Here is a 17,313-nt window from a genome sequence, read left to right as displayed (position 1 = left end):
ACTATATCTTCTTTAACTAAAGAAAACTCAGCTTTGTAGATGGAAGTTACTTTCTTTGATCTCAAAGTGTTTTAGAAATAGGTTCAGGGCACCAGAAACATGCAGGGTGCAGATTTATATTTTTTCTCTTACTGACTCAAATCAAGTGAAGATTTATCAAGCTGTGAAATATATTAAGTTCACAAAGTTTTAACAAAGGGTTACCAAACCTCAAAACCTGGTGTGATTCAAACTACTTTCAGATGTCCTTTTAATTATATTAAATAAAAGTTTGGATTGGCTTTGATGCTTATGGGCAAACATCGAAATAGCCTGAAAGAGCTGCTAAAACTACTCCCCGTTGCTGCAGTTAATATACTACATTGTATGCACACCACTGGCCAATTTATTCTAGCCACTTTAACAAGGATATCCAGCCTGACAGGCCACACAGAATAGTATCACAAGTCAAGCAAAGCACAAATCATTAGAGGACTCAGAAAGTCGTTTGACATGCACCATGGAGCTCTTTGTCACACAGCCAATTAAGTGACCAAACAAGAAACTTGAAAATACTCATAAATTTCTTCCTAGCAGTATAAATGGAGGTTAGAAACTTTCTTGTCTCATGCACCAAAGGCGCACAAATAAAACTGGCATAATTCAATCTGCACTTTGTCAAAGGTGCAAGTAGCAACTTTGGTTCACAGAAAGTCTGCATTACAGACCAAAAAAATGAAAGCAATAGGTAAAAATGTTTATGCAGTACATATAATAATACAGATATCTGGGCTTTGGAATATATATATATATATATATATATATATATATATATATATATATATATATATATATGTATATTTTTTTTTTTTCCGGTACGCGGGCCTTCCACTGCTGTGACCTCTCCTGTCGCGGAGCACAGGCTCCGGATGCGCAGTCTCAGCGGCCATGGCTCATGGGCCCAGCCGCTCCACAGCATGTGGGATCTTCCCAGACCGGGGTATGAACCCGTGTCCCCCGCATCGGCAGGCGGACTCTCAACCACTGCACCACCAGGGAAGCCCTGGAATTTTTTAAAATTCATCAAAAGTTGACATTACTTTTATCATTGAAAAGCTGTATCAGCATTTCTGAGCAGATTCGACAGCACTTGACATCATTTTCTCCTCCATGAAACAAGAACTTGAGTTGACTCCTGGATGCCATCCATATTCTCCAGGTCCTCCTCCTTATTTAAGGCTGGTTGTTAGTGTCTACTGCTGGTTCCTCTTCCTCTCCCTGACCTCATCATATGACAGTGTCCTGGGGCTCAGCTCTAGATTCTCTTCTCTTTCTACACTCATTTCCTTGATGAATTCATCTAGTACATTGGTTGAAAATGCCACTCTAAGTGAAACATTACTAAATGATTATGTCTAGCTTGACCTCTCAGGTAAATTTCAAGCTCGTATATCTAACTGCATATTTACCATCAATATTGCATACCTAATAAGAATCTCCAACTTAACATGCCCCTGAGTGAAGTTCTTTTCGTGCTCCTCCCAAATTGGTCACAGATTGACTATCTCAATAAATGGTGACTGCTTCCTTCCAGTTGCTCAGTCAAAACACTTTGTGTCATCCCAACTCCTCTCTATCTCTGACACTTCACATACAACCCCTTAGCGAATCCTGTTTGTTCCACTTAAAAGAATTCCCAAAGCTGAAGAATTATCTCAGCATCCCACACTCATATCCTGTTTCAAGTGAATGTTGTTATTGCCCAAATGGTCACCCTGCTTCAGCCCTTACTTTTCCTGCTAGAATCTATTCTCCACTTTTTTTTTTTTTTGCGATACTCGGGCCTCTCACTGTTGTGGCCTCTCCTGTTGCGGAGCACAGGCTCCGGACGTGCAGGCTCAGCGGCCATGGCTCACGGGCCCAGCCGCTCCGCGGCATGCGGGATCCTCCCGGACTGGGGCACGAACCCGTGTCCCCTGCATCGGCAGGCGGACTCTCAACCACTGCGCCACCAGGGAAGCCCTATTCTCCACTTTTAAAACACATCACATCATGTCATCCTTCCGCTCATAAACCTGCAGTGGTTTCCTGTGTGTCTATGAGTAAAAGTTGAAGTCCTTACGATGGTCTATCAGATCTGGGCCCTCGCTGCCCCACAGATTAATGTCCTGTTACCCTCTTCTCTTTCACTCTCCTCCAGTTGCATTCGCTTCCTGGACAACAGAGGCATATTTCCACCTCAGAAACTTTGTTTTCTCTGTTGGAATGCTTTTTCCTGCATATCTTCACAGTTCACTCCTTCAGAGTTTTTCTGAAATGTCACCTCAGTGATGCGTTTCTTGCTCTATTTTTCTCTGTAACATTTATCATCATCTCACATACCATATATTTCATATACTTAGCATACTGTTTATATTCTGCTACTGGACGTTTCACCCTAGGAGAGAGAGCAGGGATTTTGGCCTGTTATGGGCATTGCTATATTCCTAGTACTGATAAAATTACTGGGCACATGTGCTGAACTAGTAATTCTTGAATGTTTTTGTCATTAACTAGTATGTGATGTTTTTTACATAGTTTTGAAGATAGAGATTGCTTTCACACTGATGGTACCTAGGATACAGATTTCTAGTGGATAATGAAGGTGAAACAAACAAAATAAATAAAAAAAATAAACAAAAAAAGCAAACTATAATTCCAAACTGAAATAAAAAGAGACCTTATTACAAATACTTGGTAAGATTTAAAGAACACATAGACTACCTGCCTTTGAAAAAAAAGTAAAGAAAAATTTAAGGAAGGATGGGAAGAAGGGAGGAAACCAGGTACGCATGTATATGTGTCTTTTTTCAAAAATTTGCATCTATTTACCAATTTTTTTCTGATCAGTTCTCAGCCCGACTATGCAAATAATAGTAGGTTCCAAAGAATGACTCAAAAGATTCACATCAAAAACTGTATGTACTTATATTTCCCATTAAGCAAGATCTACTGCAGACTCTAGGGAGTCCATGCCACCTCTGAGATTTGGAGGACAAAAGAAACTGCTGATAAAAATCAAAATATATTTCTTAACTAGGAAAATGTCCTGCTTTTAAAGCAGTAAAAAATGAACACTAGTAATTTTTAATAGTTCCTGCTAAAGAGAAGAACAATGTTAACAAACATTTCTATTTAGAAGATGGGAACTTGGGATTGAAAAATGAGAAAAAAATATAAATATAAGTTCTGGTTACACTTATAGAACATGAAGGCAGTTGTTCTTAAGCTATTTGAGGTCACATGCTACTTTCAGATTCTCATGAAAACACAGACCTCTCTTTGGATCCATATAATTTTTTAATTCATTCATGGATTACCCTCCTAAAACTTCCCCTGCCCCCATTCCACCACTAGAGTTAAGAACTTATGCAATTCACATGTACTTGGATGATTATAATCAAAAAGAGAAAATAACAGTGCTGCCATAGATGTGGAGAAATTGGAACCCTCACGTATTGCTGGTGGAAATGTAAAATGGTGTTTTCACTTTGGAAAACAGTTTGACTGTTCCTCCTTTAACATACAGTTAGAATATTTTCTACTTGCTTTTTTCTTCTCTCAATATGATAATTTTTAAATCACAGTCTCCTCTGAAAACCAAATGACTTCAAAGTAAATTATGTTTGTATTTGACCTGGCTATAGGAGTACAAAATAATCACCACACAGCCATTTGAGCTCAATCTCAAAAAAAGGAGAAATTAAAAAAAAACAATTGTTATACTTTATACCATTCCTGAAATACAGTACCATAAATCAATAAATATAAACCAAATAATATATCTTGACTTCTAACACCAAATAATGTCAGTTTTGCAATCACATTATTTTGGCGAATGAGAGCATGAGTTTCTGAATCAGGAAGACCTAACTTTGAATTCAGGAGCCCCTCAATTATTACTGTGTAATTTTGTGAAAGTCATTTAATGCTTCCTGTGCCACATTTTCTCTACTTTAAGAATAGCAATAACTTATATCATAGGGTTGTTTTGAATATTAAGTAAGAATTTATGCAAAATGCTTTGCACAATTATGGCCACAGTGCCTAATAAACATATTTATTCTTCATAATAAATCACTGTTATTCTTTTATTTTTTATTTATTTATTTGTTTTTTGCTGTACATGGGCCTTTCACTGTTGTGGCCTCTCCCGTTGCAGAGCACAGGCTCCAGACACACAGGCTCAGCGGCCATGGCTCACGGGTCCAGCCGCTCCGTGGCATGTGGGATCTTCCCAGACCCGGGCACGAACCTGTGTCCCCGGCATCGGCAGGGGGACTCTCAACAACTGCGCCACCTGGGAAGCCCGGAAACCCTATTCTTAATCATGGTGTTGAAGAAGCACTGGATGCACATCAGGATAGCAGCATTAGTGCCATTGGTGCTAGTTGTGTGACCTTGGTCCAGTCATTTCATCTCTCCAGATCTCAACTCACTCATCTTCATCTCTAAGGTCCCTCTTGGTAATATTATATCATGGTAGCTACTTAATATGCATATGTAACACAAACTTTATTTGTTATCTCTGGCATAAAACTTAAAACCCTCTCCTAAATGAAGGTATGCATTATGCCTGCAATATGGTAATGCTATTTTTAATATGATTATGTCAATAACTATCTTTTGATAGTCAACAAGGATTTTAATGTAATCTAAAATTACAACTAAATAAAGAAAAATAAAATATATTTGATCCAATTTTTTGTTTTTGTTAAAATTCTTGAGACAAAAGAATAATGGGTTTTAGGAGATTCACATATTATTTAAAAAATCAGAGCAACTATGTTTTAATTGTTCACCTACAGATGAGTTATCATAGCTGACGGCCGACAGTCCAGATTTCACTTTTTTTGTGTGTGTGTGGAATAAAAGGCGGGAAGCAAGAAACAAAAAATAGATCTAGATAATTCATAAAATAAACACTGTATTTCTAAAAAATTAAAAGCTAAATGTGTTTAGATGGTCAAAATCAAACCTAGGAGAATCACTGCTTGTGCCCATGGAAAGGAATTTTTTTTTTTTTTTTAAGAATCTTGTGGTAACTAAATAATTATCTTTTTTTCAAATTTAATGCATAAAACATTTCAAGTGTATTTCATACCTATTTCATAGGTAGCTCAGAATGTGCTCTGAACATAGAAATAATAGGGAACATAAGCCTTTAAAATTCAAATAGACTAAAGTTTAAGGTATTATTCCCTCTAGAATTTCATAGAATAATGATCTACAATAAAAGGAACAGAAATAATGCTGTGTTATAGTGAGCACAGCATTTCTGCTTCACCAATATTCTGTTTGTATTTGGTCTTATCAGATGTTTAGTCAATAGCTGAAACATTTATTCCTAGCCAGTCAATTACAACACCAGGAAATCAGCTACTGAATAAACTGTGCTATTAATTTTCCATCAGAGATTCATGTTTGAATGACCATGCATTTCATAGATTTAAATACTGAAAGGCTAATTATCTCCAAGGCCCCATTAAAGGGATAGCATAGATTACAATAAAAAACAATCCTAATATTTCTCAAAAATGATCCTCAGCTTTCAATGATGAAGAGTACTTCATTTCTCTGTCTATGGCACACACTAAGCTATATATATATACATAACCCCCCCAAGCAATTTCTTTCCCAAAACCTTAGAAAAATAAACCTGAACAGCTTCTTATATACAAAGGTTCATTAATTTATAAAGTTAAATGCAAATTAAAAGCTTTTCTTCCTAATCTCTGTTCAATGTTCAAATGATTATTTTTTTTTTTTCCTTTAAATGACTGTCTCACAAAATGCCCTTATTGTGAATAAACTGATACTGTGTATTTTCTGGACTACTAATCTGAGAACCAGTGATTTGGGTCTTGAAGGCAGCTCTCTTCATAAATGTAGTTGGCCTTCCCCTTAAAAATGTTATGATATATACACATAGGGAATAAAGTTGACAGTCACACAGTTTCATATTTTTTCTTCCTTCTGATAAAGTTAATTTGTATTTTGGGACCCACAAAATGGAGGCCACTCCAGTGGCCTGGTCCACATCACAAATCTAAATCTGCACTTATGGGAAATGACTTTCAAGGAAACCTCACATACACTGATCACAATCCTCCAACTCAGAGTTAGCTAGCTCACCTTACCCTAGAAAACAGGACCTGCTAGCCTTATAAGGAAATCCCCAACCTCCTTGCCAATCGCACCCTGTTTAGAGTTGTCTCTATAAAACTCACTGTTGTCCAACGTCCCTCAGGGAGAGTGCACCACTGATGGTGAGGCACTTACTGCCTCAACCCATGGATTGTTTTCCCTTGAATAAAGCACATCAAAGTCATTACTAAATAGCTTTGTCATTTGAATTTGTCATTTGACCTTGCCTGCCTTTGTTCCTCCCTCCTCCCCTCCCCTCCTCTCCCTTCTCCTTCCCTTCTCTCCTCTTCTCCCCTCCCCTCCCTTCTTTCCCTTATTCTAAAAATAACTATGAAGCTTGCTTCTGGGATTCTTTTTCACAAAGAACTCATAAACAGTAGAAGTGTTTTTTATCTTGCTTAGAAACAAATTACAACATGTTAACTGGAGGAAAAATTACACTTACATTCAGATTCATGTGTTTATAATAAGTGGAAGAGTAAGATCGTCACAGCTTGTCTTGATTAATTTGGCACAGAAGCATGATATTCCAAGTATCCTGGAATTGTTGTCTTATTTGATTGTCATTTCTGGATGACTTGCTACTCAAATATTAGCTAGACCAACATAGGAATGAAATGTTTTCATACCCACCTCTCTGAAGAAATTAGAGATTTATTATATATTACACCCAACTCACCTTTCAGTGATGATCAAAATTCTCACACCCAAGGTTGCACCTCTATGTTAGTCTGTGCTCCTCTTGTATGATAGAGCACTGGCACTGTCAAATTTATTTTTAGCACATACCCTTTCATATAATTTTCCATTCCCACCCTCCATGCCCTCCCTGAAATTCTTCTAGTTCAACAAGATACATTATCATCTTTCTATCTGATGCCCATACATGCTGTCACCAACAGAGACAATTCAACAACTTAACACATTTATAAAAACGCAGAAAGTACCTGGACATAGGCTCTGCAAGAGCGCTCTCTTTTCTGAAGCTGAATCCATTAAGACAGCAGATTAAACACAGAATAGAAAAAACAAGTTAGTGACAGAAGAAAACAAGAAAAATAAAAGAACACATCTACACAAACACCTTATTTTGTTGTGCACTACTTTCAAGAAGAGAATGAAAGCTAAGCAGCAGCAAAATGTCAGCAACGGCTTGAAAAACAGAAACTAACAGCTTTTCAGAACCCAAGTGATAAGTGGATGGTATAAAGCTGTTAATGATGGAAAGAAATCTGAGACTAAATTTAGTAGAAATTAGTAAAAATCAATATATTTCATTCATTTGACATGATTCATTTCACATGAGGTTAGTTATTAATTCATGGGCCACAAATGAAGATCTATGAAGTTAAGTAAATTATGTCAAAAATTTGGAACCCATTTTTTAAAGATAGTAAATTGTCTGTGGTTTACAGATTTTTAGGTGGTTAATGTGTCCCACAAACCATTTGTTCAGACATACAGAAAGTTCTATTTATTGAGAAAGTAGGAATGCCCATTCATTTGACTATTTGATTCTAAGGGACAAATACCAAGAGATAAGTAACTTCTGATTAAAAGAATGCAATCGATATTGTTATTTATCTTGTTTTTATTTCTTGAAGAATTCCTTTTGATGGTTTTGACCAAAAAATTTATACATTTTAGGAACTTCTGTGGGATAAGAAGCGTGTTTCTGTGTGTTTCTTTGTTTGCATACAGAATGATGTTTTTCTGGGCAAAAGGTTAACAGCAACTCATACTCAGTCCCAAACATTTTTTCCTGGTGATAAAATGAATAATTAATACATATATTTGCTCTGTTTAAATAAATGCAAATTTTATAAATTAGATTGTAGTTTTCCTCCTTTTCCTTATTATTTTCCTTCAGGAGCCTCGATTGTTCAAGGAGAAAATTAACCAGTTTTAAGAAGCAGTTACTCTGATGCCTTTTGTGTGGCTAATACTCTCCCACTTTAATTCATGCATCTTCAATGAGCATAGAGCAGTTACTTCTCTAAAGAATTAAGTGAGGAATGAGTGCAAGTAAATTGTCAGCACTGTCATTTGGATCACTGACTCTCATTTTGGTTTAGCAGGTCTCTAAACTCTTCAGAATTTCAATGTGGAGCTCAATTGATTTGTACGAAGTTGACTTTGCAAATCTGATGGGTTAAAACTGCTTCAGGGAACAGTGGGAACCACAGGAAATGAGAGCAAGCCAGGAAGCATGTGAATAACCTCTGCCCTCCCATCTTCTTACCCCATCATGCAAATTAACATATAACAAACCACGTTATATAAACAGCTGAAAAGAGCCAAATAAGAAACAAAAGAGAGCATTAAAAAGCTTCACAAATGAAAATTTGTCCATTATGCAGTTATTTGATATTCAGACTAGGCGAGCTGATTAGCTGTAGCTAGTTAGAATGTGACATTAATTGCCAGCTTTACCTGATATTGTCAGACATCGACACCATTTTTAAATAAAGATACAAAGTATTGCTATAACAAGTAATGGTATGGATATGTAACATTAATAGAAATTACTATATCCAGTACATTATGATAACAATAGCTGGCAGCAATATTCATTAATAGCCTCCAGTCAGCCTGGGTGATAACACATTAAAATCACAGCATGCCCAGACTACATAGGCAGCTGTGGATTATATTCTGCCAGCGACTTGGTTGAGATTCTATCAGGAATATGAATGACAAAAATAACTCCTTTCTGCTCAGCATGAAAAAAACTTTAGTAATAATTTATATATAATTGATAAAGCTGAATCTATTTTCTGAGGATGAAATTGCAGAAAAAACTGACAGATAAAATATCTAGCTTTTTAATGTCGAACCATTATTATTTAAAAAAATTTCTTCCGGTTCATGAGTGAGACTCCTAGTCTAATAAGACAGAAAGGAAATAAACATAATAAAGACCAGTCTGCAAAGTTATTTTTTCATTCTAAAGGGGAATGTTCATTTAGTGAATTCCATACAGGACATTAGACGGTCACTGTCAAATTCTTGCTTTTTTAAGTAATAAGATTATCACTGATATTTGAGATCTTAAAATCAAGTTTCAATAACCGATTATCTTTACTACAAAAATGCCATTCAGGGAATACATGTTATCTGATGGCATCATTCTAATATCTTTTCACCATGTGATATTTTGTTACATAAATAAACGATATTCGTTATAAATATATTAAATATATTTTACATACTTATGTAAATAAAATGTTTATATGTGTATAGGTTATATATAAAATGCTTATATATGAGTATATAATGTATATAAATATATAGTAGATTTAGAAATATAAATTAAAATACATAAAATTCCTTAAAATTTTAAAAACAAATTATTTTTATTAGTTACAATTCAAAGTTGCTGAAACACATTTAAACCTTTTAAGTTATAATGGTAATGATACAAAATCAGTAATTTAAAAATCAAAAGGAAATAAAAATTAAAATAAATACTTGCCCTATGAGTTTTTTAATGTAATATGAATTAGGTTAAATTATTTTTTTAAAAATCTATAATGTATTACTAATATCCTTTTTCATTGTATTTTCTAACTTTCTGCTTGTTGATTAGACATTTGTTTTACTGTTAATTATATTAATATAAAGGTTTGACAGGGAAAAAACACCCAAAAGAAATGGCATTTATCTATAATAACCCTGTCAGAATTTAGCATACAAAAGAGTACTATGGAAAATAGAATTGTAAACTCAAAATACATATAGAGAGATATCATTTATTGTTCCTTAGATTGAAAGTCAAATAAGGTCATTATTATACTACAGTAGTGAAGTGAATTGAATATAGCTAGCAATTCTCTTTAGAATGATCTGATTTTATGGAAAGAAATAAATTAATCAGGGAAGTCTCACTGATTTTACAACTTTAAAGATACATGTAACAAAGGTCCTTACCTTGTTCAAACTTCGTGCAGCACTATCTTTTCCACCTGGGGTCAAGTTCCGGAGCTGTACATCTAGGAGGCCTACCAGCTGATCCATGGCCCGGACTGAATAAGTGATATCTCCAGCATTCAAGTGATTTCTTGTCTGTTCAGCCAGTTCTCTAGCAATGTTGGCAGCTGTCTCTCCAGATTTCAACTACAATTTTGAAAACAGAAGAAAAAGGTAAGAGATCTTAAATAAGTAATTTTATTGGTTTCTTCGGACAATTGTTTTTGCATATGTTTTAATCATTGAGGCAAGAAAGTTATTAAACCCCATCTTTACTTGGTATACACTCCTTAAGTTTTCCTGCTAATCCATTATTTTCTTCAATACCTAACTTGAAATTCATGCCTTTAGGAAGCTCCTCTTGAGGAATCTAACTTCTAGAAATTGTTCTTAGTTTACCCATCTGAGTGGTTAAGTCTAAGGTTTGCCCTATGACTTTTTTCTATGCATTTCTAAATTGGATGTTGACAGAGGCCAGTACAAATTTTCCATTATGCCTAGTTTAGCACTTAGTTCACAACGAATACTCACTGGCTGCTAAACTCTGTGAAAATTTAATTCCAAATAAAATCCCTGCCTTTCAAAGTGCTCTTCATCTTCTTACTAAGAGATTTTGTTCCCAATGTACCAGGTAGCAAACTATTGCTTAGTTTCTAGCACTCTCCTTTTCTGAAAGTACGTGCTGCTTTTTCAAGTATATTTTACAAGAATTTTTCAAATTGTCAACAATCCCAAGATGTTAAAAGAGATAGACTGGGTTTTCCTGGTGGCGTAGTGGTTGAGAATCTGCCTGTCGGTGCAGGGGACGCGGACTTATGCTCCGGTCTGGGAAGATCCCACATGCCGCAGAGCGGCTGGGCCCGTGAGCCATGGCCGCTGAGCCTGTGCGTCCGGAGCCTGTGCTCCGCAACGGGAGAAACCACAGCAGTGAGAGGCCTGCGTACCGCCAAAAAAAAAAAAAAAAAAAAAAGATAGACTAATACCCTATGACTACTTGAGCAAATTTGATAGCTCTGGGTAATAAGAAGACAGGAATATATATTAGCTTATAAGGAAGGCCTGGGGAACTTAAAAAAAAAAATAAGTGTAATTTCCCAATTTATCATGTCCTTTATCATTTTTAAACTAATAGACTAAAATAAGATTATAAAACATTTACACAATACAGATATAGGTATGCAATGCAAAAATCATGAATGTCTCTTCTTTTGCCTCTATATATTCCCACTTCCTAGAGATTGTTAATGGTTTGGCACGGACTTTTCCTGACTTTAGCCTGCTCTATTACTACTTAAATATATAATAGTGTCATTATTTAGAAAATTTTCTTTTCTTCTCTTTTTCTATCTTTAACACAGTCTAATACAGAACTTAGGATCCCAAACAGAAAGGTCCTCTCTTCGTAAGGCTATCTTCCTAATGGATATCCAGAAAGCTATAAGGGGCACAACAAAAACTCTTAGTGAAATAGGTTATCACTATCTACTCAGGGATGCTTAATAAATGTTTGTAGCGGTATTGAATGTTAAAGAAACATGAATAAATTGGAGAAATTGGAATAACTAAATTGTTAACAATCACATTCTCAAGTATATAGAAAAATCCTAATTCAAAAACATAAAAATAGTTTAATAACAAAGTGTTGGCAAAGATTTGTAAAAATGTATATGACCATCATAAACTACTACTGAATGTGTATATTTGCATACTTCCTATGTAGAGTAAATTGTTAGTGTCTATTAAACTCTGAAATGTGAAGACTGTATAAGACAGAGATTTCTCTTATCACTATCAACCATAAAAAAATAATCCCACTGTTATGAAAGAGATATGTTCAAAGATGCTCATTCTAGCTTGCTTATAATAGAAAACAAAATGGGTTATGACTGTGGAAAACTGCTCATGTATATAAATACTATGGAATATTAATCAACAGTTTAAAAGTATGAAAGAGAACAATATTGTTAACGTTAATCTTCAACATGTAATATTGAGTTAAAATAAATGCAAGTATAAAAATTATTTATATGCTAATATATATAGGCATGTTATTTGTGAAATATAAACACAACTTGAGTAGCATATAAACATGTTACCTATAAAAATAATATTATATGTAAATATTTTACATTTATATATATATGTGTATATGTTTAAACACATAGAACAAAATCTGAAAGATGGAAATCAAAAAACAAATCCTTTTCTGCAGTGTTTAAATTTTACAAGAAGAATATATTAAAGTATTATTATATAGTTAATTGGTACTTTTTAGAAACCCTTAAAATATAAAAACACTTGCACTAAATTTATTGAATTTGTAAATTATGGTCAGGACCTGAAAACCTGAGATACTTGTAAGACCAAATGGAATAGATTATAAGGTTCAAGGATAAGTGTGTAGCAAAGTCAATGTAGACCCACTGATGGATCATGAAAGTACTTTTAAGTGGTCACAAAGTGACATAAATGTGATTATAATCCATACATTTAATCATTACATATAATTTAGGGTTACTTACTGGTAATCTAGTAAATCAATTAATGATTTATAAAATTCAGTATTCGTTAATTAAATTGGTGAAATGCTAGTACTCATGAAGTATTCAAATTCAATATTCCATCAGTAAGTCTGAACACCTGATACAATTGCTTGGCAATGTTGCAAAACTCCTGTGCACATGAGTATCCTATAATTTTCCAAAGGGATATTCTTTTAATCAATGCATCACTCATAGAGTCTTTTTTTTTTTTTTTTTTATAGAAAGGCAGACTGCCACATACAGCACCTCATTTGGATATGTCTAGAGTCTTGGAAGCTTGACTACCCTATGTTCTCCTACAAATGGACCTTGAGAGCTTGTTTGGAGGTTCTAGCGGGGGAGCACACCTACTTATATACCCTTGACTGAAGAATGGTCCTTCTCTATTGGGAAAGGTCATCCTCTTCAACCAAGTGAGCAGCTTTGGAAGGGATGCACGTGGAGTGGTGAGGGAGGAAGGGGACACACGCCTAGCCAGCCAGATAAGCCAAATCAACCCTGGAGATCAGTGGGGTGACAGATGATACATCCACCATCCATAGAGTCTTGCATTTGTTGTAGTTTCCTACCTACGCTATTCTTATAAAAATGAATCTATTTGTGGAATTACTATTGTTTTACTTTAAGCATTATGCACTTGTATAATTGTTTTATCATCATTATTACTGTATTGTTTTCTTCTATGCCTTTAGTACCATGTAATATTTTTTCGATGAGAAAATGTCAAGGCACATGCACCTCTGGAGTCTTTTGATTCACTTAAATGGGCATTGTTGGAAAAAGGCTGAGATCTACTAGATAATAGGCTTTCTTTCATACATTATCCTCAAAACTAAAGATGCAAGTACTGACTTTCATTACAGCTATCACGGAACATTATAAAAAACAAAATTATTTATCAAACAGAAAAAAATAGGTATTTTCACATTGTAATTCAATTTCTTTTCTTTTTCTGTGTAGTTGTACAAACATAGTCTTCAATTATTAATTATTATAACATTGGGGTAGGACATGATAAGATGAAAAAGGAGGCCTATGTAATTTACTAATATAAAAATTTAAACTTTTTCTTTATGTACAGTAATGAAAAAGTTGAAAATGTAAATGACTAATAAGTCAAAATATTACTGCTCTCAACATAAAAGATAATGATGCTGCCTATATATGTGTCAATAGCCGATAGTGTAGTGTTGTAAAACCGTGAGTCAAATATGAAAATCTCTAGTGGATTATCTTAAAAATAGTAACTACATTTTAGCACTCAAGTGTTTATTTATGAAGAATAAATCTAATTAATCCCACAAAAGAACTCTGGAACTCAATATTCACCAACAAGAAAGCCGTAAGAAAAAAACTAAAGTACAAATAAGTTATAAAAATGTTTATAATAAAAATGTGATAAGCATGTTTTTAAAGTAAAATAAAAACTAATATAAGCAGTTATTCATTATGATCCTCTCTTCCTCTTAAAATTGAAGAAATCATAGTAAAATCCTTTCATTCATTCAACAATCATTTGGACACTTGTTATTTCCTAAGGAAATAAAGACAAATGTTATATGTGGCTCTTGCACTCAGGAATCTCACGTTCTACTAGTTGGTATTGCGGGGGAGGGTGCATAAAGGCAGATAATACTAATTCAACAATGCAATTATAATAACAGAATGTATATGAGGTGTTATTGAAATATAGTACAGAGGTAATAAACACCTGGAAATTAGGTGGGAAAGCAACAGAAAGTAACAATAAGTTGAAAGTTAAAAGATAAGTTGAGCGTGACTTGGTAAGATAAAATTCTGGTAGGGACTGGTGGGGAAAGAGAGCCAAGAGGATGTTATATAAAAAGCGAAGTCTAAGTAATCATGGTTTGGGAAGACAGGGTACTAAAGGCAGAACAGAAAGAAAAAGCACATTTTTCTATCTTCAGAATTCAGTTTGGTACTTACATAGCACAAATTGTGTGTCTGTATGTATTAAATATATATATCTAGTTTTTAAAAAATAGAATATCTCTATCTCTACTTTCAACAATTGTTCCTTCAGTCTAAATGTTCATTTGTTATTTAACCAAAATTTTAATTTCTAATAGTATTATGCTAAAGTCTGGGGATAAAATGGTTCCCAATAACAGGACCTTACATACTAGCAAGGGAAGGGCTATTAATAAATTAACTACACAAGAATTTGATTTCATTTTTTTTGAGAGCAATACAGAATCCCAGTGTGGTAGAGTAGTTAAAAGGCATTTTAACGTGGTGTATGAAGTTAGGGAATAATTTAGGAAATACTTCTCTGAGAAAGAATGTGTAATCTGAGATGAAATAGAAAAGAGGGAATTAGGTTGGGATGAGGGCAGGAGTTTCCAGGCAGAGAGAGCAGCTTTTAGGAGAGGTGGGCAGGGAGTCTGAAGGGTGCTGCACAAAGGGCACTTGTGACTGGGGTTTAGGCAGCTGGAGAGGTAAGCAAGATTGAGTAGTCCCACTTTGGAAGTCATGATGACGATTTTGGAAAATTGTGTTAAGAGTGATATGAATGGGGCTTCCCTGGTGGTGCAGTGGTTGAGAGTCCACCTGCCAATGCAGGGGACACGGGTTCGTGCCCCTGTCCGGGAAGATCCCACATGCCACGGAGCGGCTGGGACCGTGAGCCATGGCCGCTGAGCCTGCGTGTCTGGAGCCTGTGCTCCACAATGCGAGAGGCCACAATGGTGAGAGGCCCGCGTACCGCAAAAAAAAAAAGAAAGAGTGATGTGAATGTACTGAAGAGTCTAAATAGGAGTGGTCTAATCAGTCTTACATTTGAAATCAAACTCAGTAGAATGGATTAGAGGGTTCAGGAGTGAATGAAAGGGGACCTGCTGTGAGGTCTTCTACTGCCACAGCAGTAGAAGGAGCTGTTGTGGATTAAGGGTAGTAGCAGTGGAGAAAAGTGACAACTGGCCTGATTCGGGAGAGATTTACAAGTACCCTGACAGGCCTATTATCTGATTGGACGTGTGAGGGGAAGGAAAGGGAGGCACCAAGAGTCATCTCCAATTTTCTTGTTGTTAATCGCAGTGGTGCCATCAACTGGACTCTCTCCTAGTCACTGTGACCTCAAGGTTCAAGCTCAGTTCAAAGGTTGCCTTATCAAACCAGGCCTTCACTAACCATATTCTTTCCAGGGGCATCCAGAAGCTACTCTTCTTTCTGATTGTCCTATTGATTTCTCTCACCACTGTTATTATTATCTTATTTCCATACAAAAATATACACATATATTGAATCTGTCTCAAGTCTTCTGTGCAAAGAGGCAGGATTGAAATAGTTATTTCATATATTCTACCTTAAAGACATCATTACAATGTCTAAACATTTCTTTTATTCTGCTTAAGTTATTTCTCAGAAATAAGTACATGCACACTGAGAAATCTTATGAGTTTTTGAGGATTAGTAAATTAATGCCTGTATTGAAATGGTGGGATTATACCTAGGGCTTCAATAGGGGAGGGGAAACCCTGAAGTTAAGGATAATAATTATGACAGAGATGGATACTATTTGCATTTCAAATTTTGACACAAGGAAAAACAGTTTTCTTTGAAATAAGCTTCGACATTTTATGGGATTTATTATATCAAACATTAATCAGGTGTCAAAACAATTCATGAAGAAGTTACTCATATTGTTTAAGTACAAAGCTACCATTTCTTTGAAAGATCTGCCTATTTTTTCTATAAATCTGAGTCAAGTAGGTATATAAACAATAAAATGCTTCTAGCTTACAACTGAATGTGGGCTAAATGAGCCTGAAGATGTGGAAATTCCACTAATCTCTGATTAAATTAACACGCAATTTACTTTCATTCCATAGTAGATCTACAGAGGCTAAAAGAATGGAGAAATTAAGATCTGGGTGACAGGATTCAACCAGTCTTCCAGAGCAAATCACCGGCTTATTTTATACTGTAAAACAGCAACATCATTTCTAGATCTTCACATCCTTCTTTAGAAAATGCAGGAAGAATCTTACATTATCTCAGAAGCTGTCAGTAGTTTGTGTGCAAACAAACGAAAAGATATTTCAGTTTGCTAGAAATAAGAAGACTATTTCCCAGTAACAGTTCAGGCATATCTTTTTCATATAATAGTTGGACCAGGTAATGAAGTAGGAAGCAGACCTTACTTTACATGTAAATAAATACAGAATGTCTTCACAACTTTAATTTCACAGTTTCCAATTGAAAAAAAGACAGGAGGGATTATAAAGTGCAATGAATTATTTAAAGGTATGCAAAATAGAAAGTATAAACTCCTTTTTGATAACTTGAGTCCAAGCTAGAGGTCACGCTGAAGCCAGAGACTATGATTTCAGCAAACAGCTATTAAGAAATGTGAGAAAACAGGATATTTTACCACATATGTTAGAGAAGGCAGAGCTCTAAACTAATTTGTTGGCTTCCAATATGACCAGAAACATATTTTTAAAACATTAATTTGAAGACATATATACCTAATCTCACTATCTATTTAATCTACCTTTGTATCCAATCATCTGTTTATCTTTGTACCTACCTTTCTGTCCACCCATTCATCCACCCACCCACCCATCAATCTCTCTTTCCCTCTCTGCCCCTACACTCCACCACTGCATCTTTT

General features: G+C 35.1%; 1 protein-coding gene across 33 annotated transcripts in view; it reads right to left on the bottom strand.

Moving 5' to 3' along the window:
- The window catches only part of ADGRL3 (adhesion G protein-coupled receptor L3), a gene marked incomplete at both ends in the record, with an annotated part of 582,832 nt that overhangs the window by 149,338 nt on the left and 416,181 nt on the right, over nucleotides 1–17,313 (bottom strand). For 26 of the 33 annotated variants that reach the window (XM_079704517.1, XM_079704528.1, XM_079704539.1 and 23 more), the window contains 2 exons: nucleotides 7,113–7,151; nucleotides 10,096–10,281. In XM_079704517.1, the coding sequence (XP_079560643.1) occupies nucleotides 7,113–7,151; nucleotides 10,096–10,281 (225 nt within the window). The remainder of the gene's footprint in view (nucleotides 1–7,112; nucleotides 7,152–10,095; nucleotides 10,282–17,313) is intronic. The other 7 variants (XM_079704549.1, XM_079704548.1, XM_079704518.1 and 4 more) reach the window with 1 other exon arrangement.

This window comes from Hyperoodon ampullatus (assembly GCF_949752795.1).
Source record: "Hyperoodon ampullatus genome assembly, chromosome: 1".
Taxonomy (NCBI): domain Eukaryota; kingdom Metazoa; phylum Chordata; class Mammalia; order Artiodactyla; family Ziphiidae; genus Hyperoodon; species Hyperoodon ampullatus.
The sequence above is the reverse complement of the archived record's forward strand: the minus strand, read 5'-3'. Positions and strand labels throughout refer to the sequence as shown.